The sequence below is a fragment of the Microtus oregoni genome, unplaced genomic scaffold, assembly GCF_018167655.1.
Source record: "Microtus oregoni isolate MIOR12 unplaced genomic scaffold, Mior012 000025F_ref0000491, whole genome shotgun sequence".
NCBI classification, from domain to species: Eukaryota; Metazoa; Chordata; class Mammalia; order Rodentia; family Cricetidae; genus Microtus; species Microtus oregoni.
The window spans coordinates 10549156-10572994 of NW_024543084.1; the positions used below are offsets into that span (position 1 = coordinate 10549156).

Genomic DNA, 23839 nt, shown 5'->3' on the forward strand with positions numbered 1-23839 from the left:
GATGGAAGAAGAAGGAGGGAAGTTAGGGAGAAAGATGAGAGAGAGAAAAATTTCTAAAACAGTCAGAAGAGGAGGGCTTGGGAGAGTGTTGATAAAGTAGGAAGGAACCTAAGCTGAAGAAGACAGTGGGGTCAGGTTTGGGGAAATCACAATGAAGGCAGGCTAGAGTAGATAGCAGGGGAAAACACCCACAATCCCCAGGATCTGAGTTGTAGGTGAGATACTGCCTGTGTCCATGGCAATAGCTGACTGAGGACACCTGGTTCCTGTAGACACACCTAGGTAAATCTAAATTCAGCCAGAGTTCTTCCCCGCCCACAGGCATTCAAGACTGGATTTTTGCTCCTGAGGGTGGGTCCTGCTGTGTGCCTGAGGTCTGGGCTGTGCCTAATGACTTGCTGCTCTGAAATTTAATCATCCAGGGCCCGTTCATGTACCTCCGAGGTGAGCTGAGGGGTGAGGAAGGGGGCTGTGGGTACCCTCGATTGATTGCTAACCACCTGGTTGGGGCTTCATTGCTGCTGGGGCCAGAGAGGCTCAAAGGTGTCACGGCCAGGCTTCCTGGCCTGGCAGGAGCCCCCAGGGCACCTACATCTATGTGCTTGTGCGTGTGTACTGTTGAGGGGTTGGTAAGAGGGCAGAGGTCTGGATCACAGCAGAGAGTCCTGATCTGACATTGCAGACATTGAGTGCAAGTCTGTCTGTCTCCTTGTGTGGCATCCTCTTCTCCACCTGCCTAGGCATTTGAGGACAGAGATGGTGGTCAGTGGCCAGGAAGCTGGCCTTCCAGGAGCTCAGAGGAGTCCAGGCCATCTGTAGGGAGAAGGGGAGTAAGAAGGCTAAGGGGAGGCATCTCCAGGATTACAAGGCTGGAAGTGGACTGGCTAGGAGTTGTGATAGAAGGGTGTTGTAATAAGAGGCCGCTTGTTGGCTCCCAGCAGCTCAGCACCAAAATAATCACACAGAAACTGTATTAATTAAATCACTGCTTGGCCCATTAGCTCTAGCTTCTTATTGGCTAACTCTCACATCTTAATTTAACCCATTTCTATTAATCTGTGTATCACCACGTGACTGTGGCTTCCATCTGGCTCTGGCAGGGCTACACATGGCTTCTCTCACACTCTGCCTCCTTTCTCCCAGCATCCCGTTTAGTTTTCCTCACATAGGTCTGTTCCCCTATAGATCTGCTATAGGCCCAAAGCAGTTCCTTTATTAACCAATGATATTCACAGCATACAGAAGGGAATCCCACATCAGGAGGGAGGATGAGACTGGCTCCCCAGGCCTCCTCTGGTCAAGTCATGATCCTTTGGATAGAAAGAATATTCTCGGTGTTGCACAGAGAAACAATAGACAATGGAAAATTAATTCAGGAAGGGAATTTCTTTTGACAAAAGGGTTTGCTACGTGTGATCAAGGAGCACAAAGAAGTAGGAGCACAAAGTCTGCTTAGTTTTTATTCTAGCATGAGTGGTGACTCTCATCTCATTGGGGGAGCTGGACCTTACTTACATCCTGGTGCCACTGATTATTAATTATCATCACAAAGGCTAAGGTCATTATAGAATAAACAGACTTACATGCCAGAATTCTAAAAGATGGGGTAGGCTATGGAGTCTTGGCCCTTTCTGGCTGACTACCTTGGATAGGAAAAAAACAAAAAAACTTCTCACTCATATTCCCTCTTTTCTCCCTGTTGTAAAATACAAAAAACAAAATTATGATTAAAAATTCATCTCTGTGTGTGATGTGTACATACACATGGGCGTGTGTGGCGGTCAGAGGACAGCTCTGTGGAGATGCTTCCCTTCTACCTCCTGGGCTCCAGAGCTCAGACTCAGGTTGTCAAGCTTATGCAGAAAGGCTCTCTCTACCGAGCCATCTTGCTGGTCAATCTCAGCAAATTTAGGTGCAGAGCTCAGTGTCTTTAAACACATTCACACTTAATGGGACCTCATCATATGCTATTTGTGAAGGTGAATTTGGGGTGGGGAGGAAGCTTGGTGCTGCCTCTCAGTCCCAGTGAGGGACCCTGCTATCGTGTGGGTGCTGTGGATCACCCATACTTTCATAGCAAGGCCCAGGATGGTTCAGTTTTTGGGATGAAAGTTAAGATAAGGGTGAAGCTGGGTGAGAAAGGAAGCTGCAGCCCATGGGTTGAACAGTGGAGGTGTGTTGGGGGAGGATGCCCCACACAAGGGATGAAAGTGCTGGGTGGGGGGAGGAACAAAAGTAATGCAAAGGAGTGACAAGCGTAGCAAAAGCAGGGATGTGTGGAGGGTTGGAGGCCCAAGGGAGTCAGTTTGTCATCCACGGTGTGAGCCATTGTTGGTGAGTCAACTCTCAGAGAATAGAAGAGAGAACCAGGTCTAGGCTGCCCAGGTGCCAGGTAAGTAGGAAGAAGGGATTGGATGATTGGAGAAAAGTTGGGGCTACTGACCTGGGTAGATTTTTCAAATTTTTGTGCAGAAGTAAGGCCAGACATGAAAGGAAGGCAGTGTCAGGGTCGGAAGAGGAAATGTCACCATCTGTTGTCACAGAGCTCAGTTGACTGCCTGCCCTACCTTACATCCTGCTCTGCTCTGACATCTCCTATTGCTCTGGGTCCCCATGCACCACTACCTAGTGCTTTTATATACCTAAAGTGCTTACACATTTACATAGTATATGCATCTTGGTGTGGGAAAAGCTTAAACAAGCACAGCCAACATGTAAATGGGAAAGATTTATTACAGCAAAGGGAGGAAGGGACGCATTTTCAAAGCAATGCTCTCCCTGAGTAAACTAAGCTTAGAGATCCAGTAAGGGTGCCTGCACACAGTCATGAAGTGGCCAGCCAATTCCTGAACAAAAGCACACATGCTTTTACAGACCGTTACTTATTTGGGGTTATGTTTAAATGGGTAGCATTTGAGTTGTATTATAGAGATAATCGCTACACTGTTACCACACCAAACACCAGATATGACTTCTGCAATAGGCTCCAAACCCACCCTAAGAGTGTTGGATGGGGCTAACCTAACCTTAGCACACTTTATAGTGTTATTAGAATGATTCACTGTGTGATAAGAGTGATTCAATTGAATTGTGTGTTCCTGTCCCAACACCCAGTTTTCTCCATTCCCCGACACTCCATGTGGTCTCAAATCTATCACCTATTAGGTATGTTTTTATTACAAGGATGTTTGGTAACACACTCAGACCATCTGAAAAATCTCATCTTTTAAGTGGGGTGCCTCTGAGCAGCACAAGAAGGTCTATCGGGAGTATAAACGAACCTGGTAAGGATCCAAGGCTCTGATTCTCAAGCTATTATAAAGAGAAACTGGGGGAAGGGAAGCTCAGGGACTGGAGAGGTTTAGCGTAGGGGTGGAGGGGAGAATTGCTGAGAGGAGCCTGGACTCTGCAACAGAGACTTGCAATGGTGAGAAAGACTGGCCTCCGGAGTCTCATTTGACATGTCGGTAGGCACATCAGTTAGCCATTTGTCACCCATATCTTCAGTCATACCCTTCCTGCCTTGTGTTGATGATATGGGACAATATATTTTCTTCTATAAGTGCTTCTGAGCTGAAATTGGGGCATTGTTGGGGAGCAGGCTGTAGGCTGGAATTATAGTGAAAGAACTGAAAAGGAAAGAGGAGTGCAGCCCTGGGGGGAACATCTGTTTTGTTAGCTGACCGGCTCCCGTGAGATCACCTAGGGCCAGTGAAGTAGAGGCAGCTTTGGAGCAGAACACTGGGGCTCAGGCTAGGCAGAAATTCCTTCAGAAACATGTAGGGCTGCAAGTTTGGAACAGTTTTCTGTCTTCGCTTGATTGGAAATCTACTCATCCAGAGATAGTCTAGGGGCAGAAGTAAGGTTAAGGAGTTTAGGGGAGTATTTTTTATCTTGGGTGTATGTTTGGAACAGCCAGGCCTGTGGCCCTGAAAATTAGGGAAAGGGGTGGATTTGTAGATGAAAGTTTCTGTCCCACATGGTCCCTCAGCTGTCCAGTCCAAAGAAACACACAGAGGCTTATATTAAATCTAAGCTGTTTGACCTATTAGCTCAGGCTTATTATTAGCTTGCTCTTACTACTTAAATTAATCAATAATTCTAGTCTATGTTTAGCCACATGGCTTAGTACCTTCTCTCAGTGCAGCATTTTCATCTTGATTCCTCTGCATCTGAGTGTTGACTGCAGACTGAGCCTTTCCTCTTCCCAGAATTCTGTCCTAGTCTAGTTACCCTGCCTATACTTTCTGCCTGGCTACTGGTCACTCAGCATTTTATTAAACCAATACAAGTGACAAATCTTTACAGGGTACAAGAGCATTATCCCACAGCACTTCTGTTTTTCTTTTCTTTTCAAAGCATGAACTCTGAATCTAATCTCCAAAGACCAGGGGAAGGGGAGGATCCCACCCTCGAGAATAGAGAGGTCTGGCTGTTGAATGACAGGAGTACTTATCAGGAGTCCATTAAATCCATGAGAGGATGATCCTTACAAGAGGTGACTTCATATAAGCTTACATGAATTTTAAGTTTTAGATAAAAGTTTTAGATACATTATCATTAGCACTGTTTGTAATCTGTACTAAAATACAAAAAGTAGAAAAAGCAGTAGATTCATGTTGAGTCGTAGTAAAAGCCTGGGAACCCAATGAAATGAGTCTGGGCTAAAAGCATTAATACTCTTTTCTTTGTCCAGGGTGATGGATTTATAAATTGGACAGTGGTGTTGTCAGCATGATCAGAAACATTTTAAGTCTATACTTAGTATATACTTAGAAGACAACCAAAGGGAATGTAAATATTTGAACTCATGACTATAGCAGTCAGTGCTTTACCAGGATTAGATTGATAGCTTATCAGTACTCCACTAATTAATGGAAAAACTCTGAATATTTTTTCTTCATATAACAATATAGTGAGAAAGAAAATCTGAAACATTTTCATTTTTTTACATACCTTAATTCACTTTTTTAGACCTTTACCTGTTGCATTTATACATATTAACACATTTTCTTAGATCCTCACAATGTACACAAATTTCAAACCTTTTCCTTTTATCTAGTCATTTACTATGAGATAGAGGTGGTTGATTATGATTAATAAGAACAGTCATTGTAAAGCAATTCCATTTATTTATTTACTTATTATTACTTTATAAATAATACCATTCAAAATTTCCACTTCCTCCTCTCCTCCCACTTCCCTCCCATTTCCCCCTTCCCCTTCCCCTCCAGTCCTAAGAAAGGGCAGGGTACCCTGCCTTGTGGAAAGTTCAAGGCCCTCCCCACTCTATCCAGGCTTAGGAAGGTGTGCATCCAAATAGAATAGGAACCCAAAAAGCCAGTACATGCAGTAGAGACAAATCCCAGTGCCATTATCATTGTCTTCTCAGTCTGCCCAAATTGTCAGCCACTGAATGGGAGGAGATCTTCACCAACCCGACATCAGACAAAGGTCTGATCTCCAAAATATATAAAGAGCTCAAGAAACTAGACATTAAAATGCTAAAGAACCCAATTAAAAAATGGGGCACTGAACTTAACAGGGAATTCTCAACAGAAGAAATTCAAATGGCCAAAAGATACTTAAGGACATGTTCAACTTCCTTAGCTATCAGGGAAATGCAAATCAAAACAATTTTGAGATACTATATTTCACCTGTCAGAATGGCTAAGATAAAAAACACCAATGATAACCTACGCCAAAGAGGATGTGGAGTAAGGAGAACACTCATCCATTGCTGGTGGGAATGCAAACTTAAGCAACCACTTTGGAAATCAGTGTGGTGGTTTCTCAGAAAATTAGGAATCAACCTACCTCAGGATCCAGCAATACCACTCTTGGGAATATATCTAAGAGATGCCCAATCATACTACAAAAGCATTTGTTCAACTATGTTCATAGCAGCATTATTTGTAATAACCAGAACCTGGAAACAACCTAGATGCCCCTCAATGGAAGAATAGATAAAGAAAGTATGTCATATCTACACATTAGAGTACTACTCAGTGGTAAAAAACAATGACATCTTGAATTTTGCATGCAAATGGATGGAAATACAAAACACTATCCTGAGTGAGATAACCCAGACCAAAAAATATGAATAAGGTATGTACTCACTCATTAGTGGATTCTAGCCATAATCAAAGGACTATAGCTCATGATCCTAGAGAAGCTAAGTAATAAGGTGAACCCAAAGAAAAACATATATATATCCTCCTGGAAATTGGAAGCAGACAAGATCGCCAGGCAAAAGTTGGGAGCATGGGGGTGGGGTGGGATGGGAAAAGGGAGAGGGGGAGAGAGAAGGGAGAAGGGGAGGGTTGGAGAGAGCTTTGGGGAGTGGGATGGTTGAGATAGAGGAAGGATGGATATGGAATCAGGGAAGAAGATATCTTAATTAAGGGAGCCATTTTGGGGTTGGCAAGAGGCTTTGCTCTAGAGGGGTTCCCAGGTGTCCACAGGGATGTCCCCAGCTAGAACCCAGGGCAGTGGATGAGAGGGTGCCTGAACTGGCCTTGTCCGATAGTCAGACTGATGACTATCTTGAATATCACCATAGAAGCAATTCCTTATATAAAGGAGTTGTAAAAAGTTACATTGAAACTTGTTTTATGAGTTTATCCTTTTTAGAGTAAAGTCTGGCAGTAGATAAACTGTGTCTTTACAGCTGGAGACTAGTAGCTCTGGAAAAAAGTGAGGCCTGATTTTACCTGTGAAATGAACTGCTCTAGCAGCCTTGAGAAGGAGCTGTTTACCTGTTGCTGCTAAACTATCAAAGCTACAGTTAACCTTCAACACCATCAGAGAACCGAGAAGGATAAATTATAGCAGGAAATATAATTCAAATTGACTATGTATCAATTGAAACGACAGAAACTTATCACTACCTGGATTATGGGTTCCCACAGGTTCCCACAGGTTCCCACTGAAGGGATCTGTATGGGCTCAGGACACCTAAGACCAAGTTCTCAGCACAAAAGAGATTTATTTGCCCCAGAAGGACAAATATCAGGCAATCAGAGACAAATGCAGAGGATAGTGAAGGAGGGAAAAGGGGAAAGGAGCAAAGGAGAAAGTGAAGGGATATTTGTTCCAGAAGGACAAGGAACTGCCTTAAGATAGAGAGGAGACAGACGTGACCCATAGGCTTATAAAGGTAAAATGAGAAACACTTTTAGGATGAGGTGTTTAATTTTAATTGTGCATGTTAATTAGTTGAGCCAAAGGGGGCTTTTGGTTGCTTGACTCAAATACTTTGATAGCTTTATCGTGGGAGTCTCAGGAGGGAGAAGTAGCCCAATAAGAGACTAGCCCTTGATGAATATAATCTAATGGATCTTATCAAGGCAGAGGAAATGGGGAAGAAGGGCAAGGTCTGCCAGAGCCACGTTTACTGTGCTCAGGCTGGCTGTACATCCCCACCTATTTGCTTTATTATTGGGTTGCTGAGTGTTGGGTAAGTGGCCATCTCTTTCAGTTTTCAAGTCTTGGATCATTTCTTTTTCCTGTTTGATTGCTGTTTCTTGGTTATGTTTAAGGGATTTGTTGACTTCCTCAAATTCTTTGTTTGTCTTTCCCTCCATCTCTTTGAGAGAATTTTTCATTTCTGCTTTAAGGTCCTCGAACATTCTCCTAAAGTTATTTTTTAGGTTATTTTCTTCTACTTCATCCGTATTGCTGTTTTAGAGTCACTAAATTTTGTTGGTGTCGTGTTGCTCTTTGCGGTTTTGAGTTCTTACCTTGTCTACCCCTCTTTTCCTCTGACCTCTATAGTTGTGGTCCTGTCTCTGGTGATCACTCTTCTAGGTGCCAGTGGATTCAAGGCTTAGATGCTTGCTCCTCATGGTGGAGTCTGGGACATGGTTCCTGTTACCCTAGAGGTCAGTCAGCATTCCCAGAGGTCACTTGGTGTTCCCAGAGTTTGATCTGCAATCCGGGAGTTTGTTTGAGCCTGGTCCCATGGAGATTGCTTGCTTGGGTCTGCTCCCATGGAGGTCGCTGACTCAGGCCTGCTCCTGTGGAGGTGGTTGGTTTGAGCCTACTCTCATGGAGGTCGCTGGTTTGGGTCTGCTCTGGCAGAGGTTTCCAACTTGGGCCTGCTCCAGCGAAGGTGGCTGGCTCAGACCTGTTCCTGTGAGTGTTCCTGTCTCGAACCTGCTCCTACAGAAGTGACTGACCTGGACCAGGTCCTGTGGAGGTCGCTGGCTTGGGTCTGCTCTGGCTGAGGTCACTGGCTTGGGCCTGTTCCCAAGGAGGTGGCTGATCTGGGCCTGGTCCCACAGACATTGCTGTTTCAGGTCTCCTACTGCAGACGTCACTCACTCTGGCCTGCTCCCGCAGACGTCGCTGGCTCGGGGGACTGGACTCATAGAGATCACTCAAGTTTGATTTTTAATATGCCCATATGCACCTACAGTCTCAACTCACACCCATAACCTCATAGGGTGACTCACTTTTTATTCCCAGGGATACATCATTTATCATTCTGGGCTGAGTGGGTCGTGCTGGGTAGTTGATGAAGGCTCTTAGGGCAAAGTTTAGGTTAAAAAAAATATGATTTGTATAACATGGGGCCAGTCATTCCTGGTGATTCCAACCACCTCAATGTTGGTGTTTGTTCAGCCAGGCTCTGTTTAAGCTCACTGGTCTCTCAGTGAGTGCGTCCTTGGAATGGGAAGGGGTAAATTTCTCTCTGTTTTGCTGTGGAAAGATAGGTTTGGAGAGACACAGAGGGAATGGAGTTGAGTTGCTATACTGTAATCCCTGCTTCTGTCATTGGGAATGCTTCCTGGGCTGTTCTCTGTGCTTTCTTTATCTGTTTACCTCCACTATCCTTCTTTTGTAATCTACATCTTCCCAATAAATGTTAACAGCTCTTATATAGTAAAACATACAGTGTATACAATTTGATAACTTTTGACACCTGTGACGCAGTCTTTAGCCAAGATAAGAAAACCAGCTCCTCATTTCCTTCTGCCCGTGAGCTGCATTGTTTCCTCAGGTCAGAGACTAATCATTTTACTTGTTCTGGGACCCTCCGAGGACCACTCTTCAGTGGGTGTCCATAAACTTGAGGCCCCAGTTCAGGATCTCGTCCATGCCTGTACCTGAGACAGATGTCTTGAAGATTAAAAACGTTCAGGGTTTTTGAGGAACTTGGCAAATAAGTGCCTATTCTTGGGCTACCCGTCTTGTTTAATCTCTATTCATCTACTTAGTGAAATTTGTTGAACACTGGTAGTTATCATCATCCAAGATACCAGAAGAATGCCTGCCACAGTGAACAGGAAAAAGGAGGTAAGCTTGGAAGTATGAGTCTCCATATAATAAATGAGAGGCCTGATATGTGCAAGTTTGAGAGCCAGTGTGTCAGGAGAAGAGCCAGTGCAGGGGAGGCACAGCACCAGAATTTGGTGAAGAGTGCTGGGAGGTAGAGAGGGCCTCTACCAGATGAAGAAAGCCTGGAGTTTAGACACAGTGGTTGTTGGTGAGTTGGTTGAGCATGGTTGATGTGTGGGTTTTTAGAAAGTACTAGTTCTTGGAGAACTGATCAATCAGGAATTCTGGAAAGTACCTGCATGCTGGGTCTTCTTCTTTTCTGTGGGTCTCCCCAGTGCTTGATAAGAAGACCTAATGAACATCTCAGAAGTGATCATGCCTTAGGGTGACCTGCTTGTCAGAACCTGGCGGATCATACTTAGCCACTATTCATTCCATGTAGAAGTAATGATTGATGGTTGGTGATACCGAAGCAGAACAAACAGCAGTAAGTCCTGGCTAGTCTGTGACTCACAGAAACCCAACCGTTACTATGGTTTTAACTTGTGCTCTTCTAAGAACAAGAAATTTTGAGCAGCTTGTGTTTCTTTGGTAAAATGCCTGGTAAACTATTTTTTTTATCTTTTAAAGATGTTACTATCTCCTGTCTTAGGGTTTCTATTGCTGTGAAGAGATACCATGACCACAGCAGCACTTATAATAGAAATATATTAAATTGGGGAGAATTAATTCTAAGAGGTTGAGTTATTATAAGGGCTGCCATGGTCATGGTATCTCTTCACAGCATCATTGTGTGACATGGTGACTTGCAGGCAGACAAGGTGCTGGAAAAGCAGCTGAGTGTTATACATCTTGACCCACAGGCAATAAGAAGTGGTCTGAGACACTGGGTGTGGCTGGAGCACATATGAGACCTCAAAGCCCACCTCCATAGTGACACACTTCCTCCAACAAAGCCAGACCTTCGAATAGTGCCTCTCCCTATGAGAGTATGGGGCCAATTACATTCAAACTACCACATATCCCTTTTTTATATTTCTTCAACGTTGAAAGTTACACACACACACACACACACACACACACACACACACACATCCAGGAGTGAAAGTACAGATGGCAGGAGTGGGCATTAGGTGTCCCTCTTTATAACTCTTTATCTATTACTTTAAGGTAGGGTCTCTCTGTAAACCTGAGACTCAGTTTCCTCAGTTAATCTAATCTTGAAGCCAACAAACCCCAGGGATACCTACACACACACACACACACACACACACACACACACACACACCTAGAGTGTGTGTTACCTGGTTACAGGCCTTCCTTCAGGAATTCTTGGTTTACATGCCTACTAGAATCCCAGCTCAGGCCCCAATGATAGTGCAGGAAGTGTGCTTAATCCCTGAGCATCCTCTCCAGCTCCCACCACGTAGTGTTTGATGACTGCTAGAATGATGTGACAGGAAGAATGTAATTCCTTAAAAGGTTGAAACTGTTGGGGATATTTTTTTAAGCAATAAAAACAATGACGAGGTCTCACACAATCCTGTGGTGAGTATTGACAGCATTGTGTTCTGTAAACATCCAGCCAAGAGGGCAGATGGGTCTCTAGATTTATATATATAGATGAGGAGGAGAGTGTGGGGCATACTCAGCAAGGGAGTTCCTTGTTCAAAGAGCATCAAACAATATTTTAAATATAAAATTATTTATAATTATGTACATGAACATTCTGTCTACATGTATTTCTGTGCACCAATTGTATTCTTGGTGCCTTAAAAGATCAGAGACCATATTGGATTAAATGGGCATATTTTGTTAGATTTAAATTAGATTATCTAGTTAGATTAGATTATTTAGTTAGATTGGTGGCATTGGTGGCACGTGCCTTTAATTCCAGCACTCAGAGCAGGAGGCAAGTGGATCTCTGAGTTCAAGGCCAGTCTGGTTTACAGACGGAGTTCCAGGACAGCTAGAGCTACATGGAAAAAAACCCTGTCTCAAAACAAACAAACAAACACCCCCAAAACAACAGCAACATCAACAACAACAAAGAAACCCAAAATACTCAACCAGACAAGAAAGGAACAAAAAAGTATACACACTATTTCTTGCTTTTGCCTTTAAAAACCTTGCTCTTTCCTTTTTAATACACCGGGCATTTGCTTTTTTTTTTTTTAAAAAAAAAAAAGAAGTTTATATTAATGTACATGAACATTCTTCTGCATGTATTTCTGTGAATCAATGGTATGCTTGGTGCCTTAAAAGGCCAGAGACCTTATTGGGTTCCCTGAAACTGGAGTTAATTATGGTTGTGAGATGCCATGTGCTCTTAATGTGGTGAGCCATCTCTTTATCTCCAAAGGAGACATTTTTAAAAGTTAAAAAGTAGCAACTATTTAAAGATTGGGGAGATGTTACCTTCCGTTAGATTCCTCTATAACCTGTGACCACCAAAACATGGAAGAGAACATAATGAGGACGAAGAAAGTTCCCATGTCGGTTTCTCTTTGTTTGTTCCATTGTGGGAGGATGTGGAGACGTGGAGAGGAAGCATAAGAAGTGACAAATGGGATGGCTCAGAGGGTAAAGGTGCTGGAAGACAAACTTGACCTGAGTTCAATCCCTGGAATTCACAGTGTGGAAAGAGAACCGACCTTTGCAAGTTGCCCTCTGACCTCCATTAGTGCTCTGAGGCACGCACAGGTACACACACACACACACACACACACACACACACACACACACACACGTGCAACTAAATAAGCAAATAAAATAAGAAACAAAGTATCAGATCAGGTGGTTTAAAGGGGAAGTAACTGGCTGGGACAGGGAGACTAAGGTTTTTTAGACACAAACCTCTAAAAACACACCATGTCTGTGCCGGTGTGCCTGTGTCAGAGGACAGCCATGGGGAATGATGGTCCTTGCCTTTCACCTTGTTTGAGACAGGGTTTCTTTGTTGTTTCTCGCTGTGTGCAGCCCAGCTGGCTGTGAGCTTCTGGAGTCTCCCACCCCCTCCCACCTCATCACAGGAATGCTGGGATTTCAGATGTCTGACTTTTCCTAGGCTCTGGGGATCTGAACTGAGGTCCCTATACTTGTGTGGCTATGACAAAAGCTTTACCCACTGAGCTCTTCTCCAGAGCCCACACCTGAGTCTATTTAGATCTATGTCTTTTAAGTCTATTTGAACTTGATTATGAGAATACATAACTTCTAGAGACGTGACAGTCATCTGAGGTATTAGGGGCATAGGTCAGTGGTGAAACACTTACCCAATATTCATGAGCCCTAGGTTTCAACCCCAGCGTGAGAAAAAGTCCTAGAACAGGCCTGGTGCGGGACAATTGTAGTATTCTGCCAATTATGTTTTAAATAAATGCTGATTGGCAAGTAGCCAGGCAGGAATTATAGGCGGGACAACCAGACAGGAAGTAGAAGCGGGTCAATGAGAACGGGAGAATTCTGGGAAGAAGGAAACTCTTTCTGCAGTTGTGAGCCTGCCACAGAAAAAGAAAGATGTGACCTATCCTGCCAGAAAAGGTACTGAGCCATGTGGCTAACATAGATAAGAATAATGGGTTAATATAAGTTATAAGAGTTAATAAGAAGCCTGAGCTAATGGGCCAATCAGTTTATAGTTAATGTAGAACTCTGTGTGATTTCTTTGGGACTTAACGATTGTGGGAACCAGGCAGGACAGAAAACTCAGTCAAGACATGCCTACTGCTGTCCTTGTGGATGGGAGCCTACAGGGGACAGGGGGGAGCTTGCCCTAGCCTCCTCTGATGGAGTCAGCAATGGCCCCAAGGTATTCATTTTGGTTCACTTCTGAAGGGGTGCTCAATAGTTTGAGGACATGTGGGCCCAAGGGGATCCTGAGGGCCCAAGGGAGCAGCTGGAGTCAGGAGCAGGAAGTAAACAACTTTCCCTCTGAGTGCTCAGCCAGGCTGGAGCCTCATCAAGGATTGGGGCTGCCTGAGATAGGGCACAGTGGTTGCTGTGGTCATGAGGATGACCTCTGAAACTCAGGAGAGACCTGGAGGGGGGTCAGGCCTAAGAACGGCATGTGTAACCGGATCCCTTGCTGCTGTTTTTCAGGAAAACCAAAATGCTTCTCGCTTCACCTCGGAATCCTTCCCCTCACAATGTTCTTCTTGGTCTTCTTTGGGTAAGAATCCAGGCTGGTGAGGAACAGCTCATCAGACCCTGATGGGGACCCTGAGCTACGAGCATACGCACTACCACATCGGTCATAAGGATGCTGCTCTTGCTCCAACACATTGGCATGTCAAGCTTTTTTGGTCTCATTAGTGAAGCCTCTCTTGCAAACCTCTTTTGATTTCACAAAATCTTGGGGCTGGATGCCCTGTCATTTGGCCATAGCTATGTAGGTAGGTCTGGGGAAGGAGAGGAAGGCAGGCCTGGTGGCTCCGAGGCAGTTCTCTCTAGATGCAGATGGTCTGAGAACCCCGACAGAGCAAAGTCACTGCTATGTCTACTGGGGCTTCTGTAGATGCAATCAGGAAATAGTCCCAGATGTGATCTTGGGCTATAGGTATCTGGCATGGAGGTGGGGCCATCTGCAGCTGCTACAGGTGTTTAGATAGAGGTCTTGTGCCCAGGGTCCTTCCTCTCACCACCTCTTTTTCTAGTGTGATGGGCATGCTTAGTCCTGTCACGTGGCCCTGCATCCCCACTGAGAACTTCTGGGCTCACTGTGCTGGATGCAGTGGTGCCTTTTGGAGGCGGGGACAACCAGCCGGTCTCAGGTCTGTGTCCTGAACAGCTGCCCCTGTGTGCACCCTTCCCACAGCTATGGGTTCCTGAGCCAAAGAAGTCAGGAATTGGGACACCAAGGAACTGTGACTAGGTGAGTGTTTGTGGAATGTGTGTGTCATATATTTATGTATCTTATGTGTGTGTTATATTTGTATCATATTTGTTTATATGTATGTATATATCATGTTTGTGTATCTGTCATACATGTGTGTGTGTGTTTTGGTTACTGACTAGATGAACATTCTGCTACATGCTGTGGCCTCTGCCTGTACTTCTTCGTGGATGGGTCTAGTCCTACTTTAAGCTGCCCAGAGCATCCTCAACTGCCCTCTGCTGTCTTTAAATGGAGTGATTTTGGGGGGAAACTGTTGTCTTTTCCGGATTAAGACTCATTCTCCTACCTACATGGGCAGTCCTTAGAACAGTTTCTCTTCCCTACCCATTGGGATCTGTGAAATGGCAGTGCCTGAGTTCATGTTGTTGACATAGTGCCTGGGACGTTCACCACTATATTGTTCTTAACTGTAACAGACAGATTATTGTACCCTCAGGAGCCATGCTCCTTCCTCCAGTCTCTGTGTACCTGGTCAAAATCTGTCTCCTGTGTTCTCCTTTTGCAGTGTGCCTGTCAGGGAGCTGGATGTCCAGGAAGTTGTAGCCCTGTCAAGGTAACCTGCCCTCACATGGTGCTCGCCACTCTGGACTAAGGGGTGCAGATGGAGGTGTGTGTGTGTGTGTGTGTGCATGTGTGTGTGTAATTATGAGCAGCTAGGATGTCTCTTCCTGGACCCAAAGCAGAGCACATAGCCCTACACTTTGTATTGACTAACTACATGTCATTTGACTTTTAAATTGTCTGCCTGGCTCCTGAGGTACAGAGCTGAGTTTACAGCTGTTCACCACATTCCCAGGGCAGCACACACAGCACATGAGTTTACCATGCTCACCATTTCAATGTTCAGTGCAGTAAGCACATTCATGCTGTGGTGCAGCCATCACCACCATCTGTCTCCAGAACATCCCATCTTGTAAACTGTGTCCGTTAAACACCGACTCCCCATTGCCCAGCCCTACTGGGGGTCCTGGAACTCATCTTGCCTGTTCTGTGTTGTTCCTCTGAGCACGGCCGCTCTGTAGTAGTGTCTCCTAGGGATGGGGTCCTGTAGGGTTTATCTTATGTGACTGGCCAGACTCATCCATTAAGGGATCATCAAACTTTATCCCTGTGGAGAAATTTTCCATGTTTATTTAAAGGCTTCTTCTCTGTCTTAAAAAAAGATTAATTTTTATATGTGTATGAATGTTGTGCCTGCATGTATGTCTGTTACATGCATTTCAGAGCCCCAAAAAGCCAGAAAAGAAACTCAGATCCCCTAGAACTGAAGTAACAGACTGTTGTGTTGTAATAGGAGCAGCAGGGCTGCGTTCCTGGCACCCAGCCGCCCGCACGGCTAGCTTTATACCCGAAATAATTACACGGAAACTGTATTCTTTTAAACACTGCTTGGCCATTAGTTCCAGCCTCTTATTGGCTAGCTCTTACACATTGATCTAACCCATTTCTAATATTCTGTGTAGCCCACGTGGTGGCTTACCAGGGAAGATCTTAACCTGCGTCTGTCTGGAGTGGGAGAATCATGGCAGCTCTTAGACTCTGCTTCTTTCTCCCAGCATTCTGTTCTGTTTACTCCGCCTATCTAAATTCTGTCCTATCAGAGGACAAGCAGTTTCTTTATTACTTAACCAACGAAACAACAGATAGAAAGATGACCCTCCTCCATCACTGTTGTGGTGTAGAAGGCTGTTTGTTCATCCTTGCTACCCAGAACCAAAATAACCACACAGAAACATTATTATTGAAATCACTGCTTGGCCCATTAGCTCCAGCTTTTTATTGGCTAACTCATATATTAATTTAAGCCATCTCCATTAATCTGTGCACCATCATGTGGCTGTGGCTTACCAGCAAAGTTTTAGCACATCTGTCTCTGGTGGCGGCTCCATGGCTTCTTTCTGACTCTGCCCTTTTTTCTCCCAGCATTCAGCCTAGCTACCTAAGTTCTGTCTTACTATGGCTCCAAAGCAGTTTCTTTATTCATTAATGATAATCACAGCACACAGAGGGGACTCCCACATCATTGTGGGTCTCCATGTGGGTGCTGAGAACTGAATCCTGTTGTTCTGTAAAAAGAGTCTGTGCTCTTACTGCTGAGCATCTCTCCATCCCTGCTCTCTGATTTACAAGCCATCATAGGGCAAGCAGCTTTCCAGCAAAGGTGACTCTTGTCCCTTATGGCCTCACATCCTTTGTGGGGACATCCACTGCCATACATTGCCCCAGGCCTTTTGAGGAAACTTTACACCTATGTTAAGGCTGATCTCTGACAGAGACAATGTTAGTATTCAGGTTCACCTGGGCCCTGTCCCTTGGGAACCTGGCACAGTGTGTCACACCCTGAGTCACGCCAATGTTCATGGCAAACAGTACCCTGTCCCTTTAAGAGACAAGCTCTGTCCACTCCTAATCTCTCCCTCCCTGCTCTTCTTATTTTATTTTTTTTAAAAAAAGAAAACAAATTATCCTTTTTCATTATACATACCAATTCAAGTTCCCACTCTCTCCCCTCTTCCCATTTCCTCTACATACCCCTTACCCCACCCCATCCCATCCACTCCACAGAGAGGGTAAGTCACAATGCTTTGGGGAAGGCCCTCCCTATTATATCTAGGGAGAGAAAGATATCCATCCAAAGAGAATGGGTTCCCAAAAAGCCAGTAGAAGCAGTAGGGATAAATCCTGGTGCCACTGCCAGTGGACCCTTCATCTGCCTCAGCCATGCAACTGTCAACCACATTCAGAGGGACTAGTTTGTTCCTATGCTGGTTCCTTCCCTGTCCAGCTGGAGTTGGTGAGCTCCAATTAGCTCAGGTAAACTGTTTCATTGGGTGTCCCCATCATGGTCTTGACCTCTTTGCTCATAGTCTCATTCCTCCAACTTTTCAACTGGACTTTGGGAGCTCAGCCCAGTGCTCTGATGCAGATCTCTGACTCTGTTTTCATCAGTTGCTGAATGAAGGTTATATGGTAATATTTAAGATATTCATTAGTCGGATAACAGGGCAAGTTAAGTTCAGGCCCTCTCTCCTCTATTGCTTAGGGACTTAGCTGGGATCATCCTTGGGAATTTCTCTAGTGCTAGGTTTCTTACTAGCCCAGAATGGCTCCCTCAATCAGAATATCTCTTTCCTTGCTCTCAATTCTGTCCTTTCTCTATCACGACTATCCCATTCTCTCAAGTACTCCTTCTCCTCCCCTTCTCTCCCCCTCTTCCCCTTCCACTGGAATTGTGTCCATTGATATTAAGAGGTGTTAATGACCAGTGATTATTAATTCCTGTTATTTTTCAGTGGTGTGCATGTGTGTTTCCCTTTTAGGCTGGGGGTGGGGGGTTCTGGTGGGAGGTTATCTGTTGCCTGTGTTTTTGTGGGCACAGTTAACTTCCTTGGGTTGGGGTTTTCCTTCTAGTAGGGTTAGATTTTGAATACACATTGTATAAATCTGGTTTTTCATGGTATATCTTGTTTTCTCCATCAATGGTGATTGAAACCTTTGTTGGGTTTGCATCTGCAGCATCTGCCCAGGATTTTCTGGCTTTTATGGTTTTCATTGAGAAGTTCAGTGTAATTCTATTAGGTCTACCTTTATATGTTACTTGACCTTTTTCCTTTGCAGCTCTTAATATTCTTTCTTTATTCTGTTTATTTTGCATTTTGATTATTATTTAGCTATGAGTGTCTATTTAGTGTTCTGTAAGCTTCTTATACCTTCATAGGGGTAACCTTCTTTAGGTTGGAAAAGTTTTCTTCTGTGATTTTGTTGATTATATTTTCTGTGCTTTTGAGCTGGAGTTCTCCTTCTTCTATCCCTATTATTCTTAGGTTTAGTCTTTTCATGGTGTCCCAGATTTTCTGAATATTTTGTGTTAAAAATTTGTTGAATTTTATGTTTTCTTTGATGAATGAATTGATTTCCTCTATAGTATCTTCAACACCTGAGATTCTCTCTTCCAGCTCTTGTATTCTGTTGGTTATGCTTGCCTCTGTAGTTCCTGTTCATTTACCCAGATTTTTCATATCCATAATTTCCTCGGTTTGTGTTTTCTTTATTGCCTCTATTTCAGTATTCAGTCTCATAATCTTTGCTTCACCTGTTTGGTTGTTTTTTCATGGGTTTTTTTTTCTTTGAGGGATTTATTAAATTCTTCCAATTTTTTATCTTTTCCTCTGTTGTTTTAAAAGAGTTTTTCACTTCCTCTTTAAAGTCTCCATCATTTTCATAAAGTTACATTTAAAATCATTTTCTTCTGTTTCTTCTGGATTCAGATGATCAAGTCTTCCTGTTGTATAACCACTGGGTTCTTGTGTTACCACGTTGCTTTTTAGGTTGTTGAATGAATTCTTGCATTGGCGCCTACCAATCTCTTCCTTCAGTTGATGCTGGCAGTGTCTTTGCATCTTGGTCCAATCCTTGCTGTGTTTGTTTTCGTCTTTAGGAACTGTTCTCTATCTGCTCTATACTGTCACTCTCTGTGTCTTAGGGAGCCACTGAGGTCTCTCTTAGCCCTCTCTCTTGGTCTGGTCTGCTCTGTGCAGCCACAGCTTGTACTTCAGAATTCCTTTCTTGGTCCTCCTCTTGGTTCTCCCTCATGGTTCTTGTGGTTCTCTCTGTTGGTCCTCTCTGTATTGTAGCAAACTGTATTTCAGAGTTCCACTGAGGTTGTGGAAGGATAGGCAAGTTTAGGAGCAGAGTGGGGCTTGTAGTTTGCAGAGTCCAATGGACATTGTCGATATTGGAGCAGTCTACCTTCAGGAAATCTCCTAGAGGCTGACTAGAGAAGCTGAGACAGGTCGGGGAGGGGCCTGGGGTTTGGGCCCATATAGAGGCCCTAGAGAGTGGTGTGTCCTGCCTGGTGGCTGGTCACTCATCTTTTGTTCCTCTGTGTATTGTAACAGACTGTGATTTTCCCTCCCTGCTCTTCTGAAGATGTAAACAGGCCTTTGATTCTCTCTCCTCCCTTCTCTCCCTCCCATCCTTCCCTCCCTTCTATCCTACCCTCAATAAACTCCACACTCAAATTCTGTCTGCATGGTGTATTTGTCACCAATCATGATTTGGCCCCAATGCCACAAAGGTCTCTCTGGTGCCTTAACAGGTCCTTATATGCCATGGGACCCACCAGGGTCCCTTTCATGCCATAAATCATAACAGACAGAGAGAGCCAGGACTTTGTGTGCCACCAGCCAGAAGAGGATCAAGGCAGGTTGCTGGCCCAGGTGGGGTGGTCAACAACTACCAGGGACAAAACTTTGGTCCCATCAGGTTTGTGAATTTAAGTAGTTCTTGTCTCTCCTATCCTTAAGTGGGGTAGGAGATATTATGATTTCTCTCCCTACTTTCAGTCAAGACTGTGATCTTCCTGCTTCAGCTCATCCTCAGCTCCCAGGACCACGGACAGACATGATGCCCACAACTCGTTCAGGTCTGTGTGTCTGGTGCACAGCTGCCAGTGACATGCATCCCAAGAATTTTCTTGTCACCTTGAGTTCTGGTGTTTTCTTATTGCAGGATGGTCTACATCCAGCCAAAGGTGCTAACACCCAGGTGAGTAGATTTAGTCAGTGCATGTGTAGTGCAGGAGTCGCACAGGTATAGAAGGACCATTTGCTTGCTCTGGGGAATAGTTCAGCAGCACACCTGAGACCCTGGGTCAGTCTCCAGCACTGGAAAAACAAAGAACTCAGAAAAAAAACCAAAAACCCAATTATGATTCTCTTTGCACTCACTTCAACAACCTTTTCCGAGACTTAAGGTCATCTCATTCTGGAGCCCAGAGCATCTTCTGGCTCTCATTCTCCATCTGGGCTTCTGTTCATTGTTTCCTGTCTCTGTCACCAGGGTTTTCAGGCTGCAGTGGTAATAAACTCAGTTGCTTTTAGAGTTGGGTTGGGGTAGTCAGTGAGAGCTGCTGATTGGCCCAGCCCTCACTCAGGGTTTTGGGCAGCCCCGGGGGAAGCTGAGGGTGAGAATCTGAGAAGGGTTCCTGCAGACGTGTTTGATCACATGTTGCCTCTGGCTCTCTCCCCTTGCAGTAGGAAAGATGTTCTTGTCTTGACTCCGTGGCTGGCTCCCATCATCTGGGAGGGGACCTTCAACATCGACATCCTGAATGAGCAGTTCAGGCTTCAGAACACCACCATTGGACTGACCGTGTTTGCCATCAAAAAGTAAGCAGAGGGTGCTGGAGAGATGGCTGAGTATAAAGTACTTTCTTCAGGGACGTGAGGACCTGAGTTTTATCCCTAACACCCGTGTAATGACTGGGCATGGAGTCACGTTCCTGTAATCCTAGTACTGAGGGTGAAGGGGACAGACAAGTGGATCCAGGCAGCTTTCTGGACAGCACAGGCAAACATTGAGCTTCAGAGTTAGAGAAGGGACCCTGTCCAAAGAACAGAAAGGAAAAATGACAGAAGACCCCCCCAAAGTCAACCTCTGTCCTCCACACAGGCACACAGGCAAATAAACACAAATCTATACAATGGCCATGCACACACATGTACATATGTGCACAATGGTAAAGGTGGAGGCTAGACATACCTAGATATAAATTCCACGCTTGTATTTAGGATGCAGTGGGGGGTACGGCTTGTTCACTCTGCCACCTTCCTGACTACTGATGGGCTCATAGGGGAATGAAGCCCAGCTCTGCCTCCATTCAGAACTCCAGGCCAACTGCCTCCAGGTCTCTGTGCTCTCAGGCAGATGCCATTTGCATCTCTCAGCACATGCATCAGGTGAGGAGCCCCGTTCCCAGGGCTGGCAAGGACCGGGTACCAGCAGAGCTGCGGCCACTGAAGCATCCTCGGATGCAGGAAGAGGACAGAAATGGTTGAGTGAAGCCTTAGACCTGGGGGCAGGGCATAGCTCTGGGACTCTGGGTCAGCTGACTTTAGACCTCAGGCAAGAACCTTGCCCTGTGGCAGTCTGTGGGGGCCTGTGGGAGCCTGTGGCAGCCTGTGGGTGCCTGTGGGAGCCTGTGGCAGCTTGTGGGAGCCTGAGAGAGCCTGTGGGAGCCTGTGGGAGCCTGTGGGCATCAGGTCAGGGCAACATTACAATGTGGAAGGCTGTAGGGGAAATGAGAGAGACATTTGTGCTGTTTGCATATGAGAATTCTGTATCCTTCCGTGCAGCACTAGGTGAGGTTCAAGAGTAGCTCTGAGGCCTTTGTACCAATCGGACCTGAGAAAGGTTTGGGGCTCAGCTGGAGGGATCTTAGGCACCTTGAGAATGTCTGCAGCTACTAGGGAGTAGCTAGCAACTGACAGTAACAAGATACAAACATTACTTTGTCTGGGTGCTGCTGTGCATGAGCAAGAGCCCTGCGAGGTGTCGGTAGGTTATTGGCCTCTGAGGGAACCAGCCGGGAGCCCAGTGGTCACCATTGCACAGGGAAAACAGCCACTTGCCTGTTTATGACAGGTGGGGAGGGCTTGGCACACTTGCTAGGTGATGGGGATCCCTGCTCCCATGGTGGGGAAACATGACCCTGGGAAAAGCATCTAGGGAAAAGCAGCCATTTGAAACAGGTGAAAACCTGGACTGGGAGAGGACCGAGAATTCAGGTTATAATCCTTCCGCCTTGGACCTGAGGGTTGGGATAGGCTTGCCCTTCTTTCTGGGGTGTCTGTCTCCCCTTCCCTGCATACTCTGAGATGATTCCTCCTCTGGTGGAGTGAATGCGGATGACACTTAGGGACATAGTGAGTTACTGAGTGCCTTCTCCCCAGCACCTTCAAGTCTCAGATGAGGAAGGTCTGGGATACAGAGACCCCTTCCTTTCCTAAGGCACAATCCTAAAGGGTGCCACAAAGGAGGGGTGCAGGTACCAGGCCCTTACAGATTCATCCATTTCCGCCAGGGTTTAGAAAGTGGGGCCCTGTTAGCACAGGCTCTGCTTAGGCCAATGCAAGGATGTGGGATGTGGAATGTTTTGGGAGGGAGCTGTCACTTTTGGGGGTAGGGTGACAGACTCATGGTGAGGTGGCCTGCTGAGGGGCCTGCCAAGACAAGAGATACCTGCAGGATATCTGCCTGGATCCCTATGTCTGGAGTCATCTCTGCTGCCTGAGTAAAAGCTTCCAGGCCTCTGCCTCAACATTTCTTGCTAAGATGTGGTGCTGATGTTATACTCTTTTGAAGCAAAGGAGGGTGAGGTGAGGAACAGCCTGCAGACTGCTCAGTACAGCTGTAAAGTGGGGATGCTGTTGCTTCAAGCCTCATGGTAGCCATGGTTTCTGCAGCCTGGGCCCCTGCCCTGGTTAGTCTTGCCCTAGCTGTGTTAAACCTCTGCTTACCCCTTTGTCATCTTCCACAGGTATGTGGTGTTCCTGAAACTGTTCCTGGAGACAGCAGAGCAGCACTTCATGGTGGGACACAAGGTCATCTACTATGTCTTCACTGACCGTCCTGCCGAGGTGCCGCAGGTGCCCCTGGGGGCAGGACGGAAGCTGGTGGTGCTGACCGTGCGCAACTACTCCCGCTGGCAGGATGTGTCCATGCACAGGATGGAGATGATCAGCCACTTCTCTGAGCGGCGCTTTCTGCAGGAGGTGGACTACCTGGTGTGTGCAGATGTGGACATGAAGTTCCAAGACCACGTGGGTGTGGAGATTCTCTCAGCACTCTTCGGTACCCTGCATCCTGGTTTCTACAGAAGCAGCCGAGAGGCCTTTACTTACGAGCGCCGGCCGAAGTCCCGGGCCTACATTCCCTGGGATGAGGGCGACTTTTATTACATGGGGGCCTTTTTTGGGGGGTCAGTGGTGGAGGTGCACCATCTCACCAAGGCCTGCCATCAGGCTATGGTGGAGGACAAGGCCAATGGCATTGAGGCCGTGTGGCATGATGAGAGTCATCTGAACAAGTACCTGTTGTACCACAAGCCTACAAAGGTGCTGTCCCCAGAGTACATGTGGGACCAGCAGCTGCTGGGCTGGCCCTCCGTCATGAAGAAACTGAGATATGTGGCTGTGCCCAAGAACCATCAGGCAATCAGGAACCGATAGCTGAATTCCTGTTGGAGAGGCCAGGCTTATATCCAGGGTCACTCCAGGCTGTGTGGAACTGGGAAGATTTGAGAGACATAATGAAGTGTCGCCATCTACCCCACCTCAATCTGGCAGGCCCAGTGCCACTTGGATTACCACATTCTGAGGCCCTGGAGTGACAGTCACTTTCAGTTCCCACTGTGTCCCTAAGCTCCTTCTCCTCAGGGGCTTGGTCCTGGAGCCTCCAGAAACAAGAGAAACTGTCATGCAGTTACCTGAGGGCTTGGGCATCCTCACTCAGTAGTTTCTTCCTCTTCTGGAGGCTTGGAAGGTGGTCATTGTGCATGGAAGAGGCAGGAGGGCAGGGAGACTCACAGCCTGCAGGCCTCTGAGGTGCTTAGTTCCTGCTCAGCCCAGATGGCAGATCAACAACCAGGACCCTCACCTCTACTCAGTTTTGGTACATGAGGCAATAGTTAATTATCCATCCTGGGAATAAATGTATTTGTTGATGATGTGGGAAGTTTTAAATTTTCTTTCTCTTTATCTGAGGTACTTGGGGTTGAAACCAGAACCTCATGGATGCTATTTGAGCATGTTGCCACTGAAGCTCAATCCCAGTCCAGGTTCTCCTAGGACACACATGACTGGACTTGCTGAGTCTTAG

At 45.8% G+C, this 23839-nt stretch overlaps 1 protein-coding gene across 1 annotated transcript; it reads left to right on the forward strand.

The window, feature by feature from the left end:
* Positions 1 to 345: 345 nt before the first annotated feature.
* Positions 346 to 23839, forward strand: LOC121462665 (histo-blood group ABO system transferase 2). The gene is made up of 6 exons (XM_041674430.1): positions 346 to 444; positions 13384 to 13453; positions 14099 to 14155; positions 19691 to 19726; positions 20215 to 20349; positions 22500 to 23839. The coding sequence occupies exons 1-6, from the start codon at positions 432 to 434 to the stop codon at positions 23188 to 23190; spliced, it is 1002 nt and encodes a 333-aa protein (XP_041530364.1). The 5' UTR covers positions 346 to 431; the 3' UTR covers positions 23191 to 23839.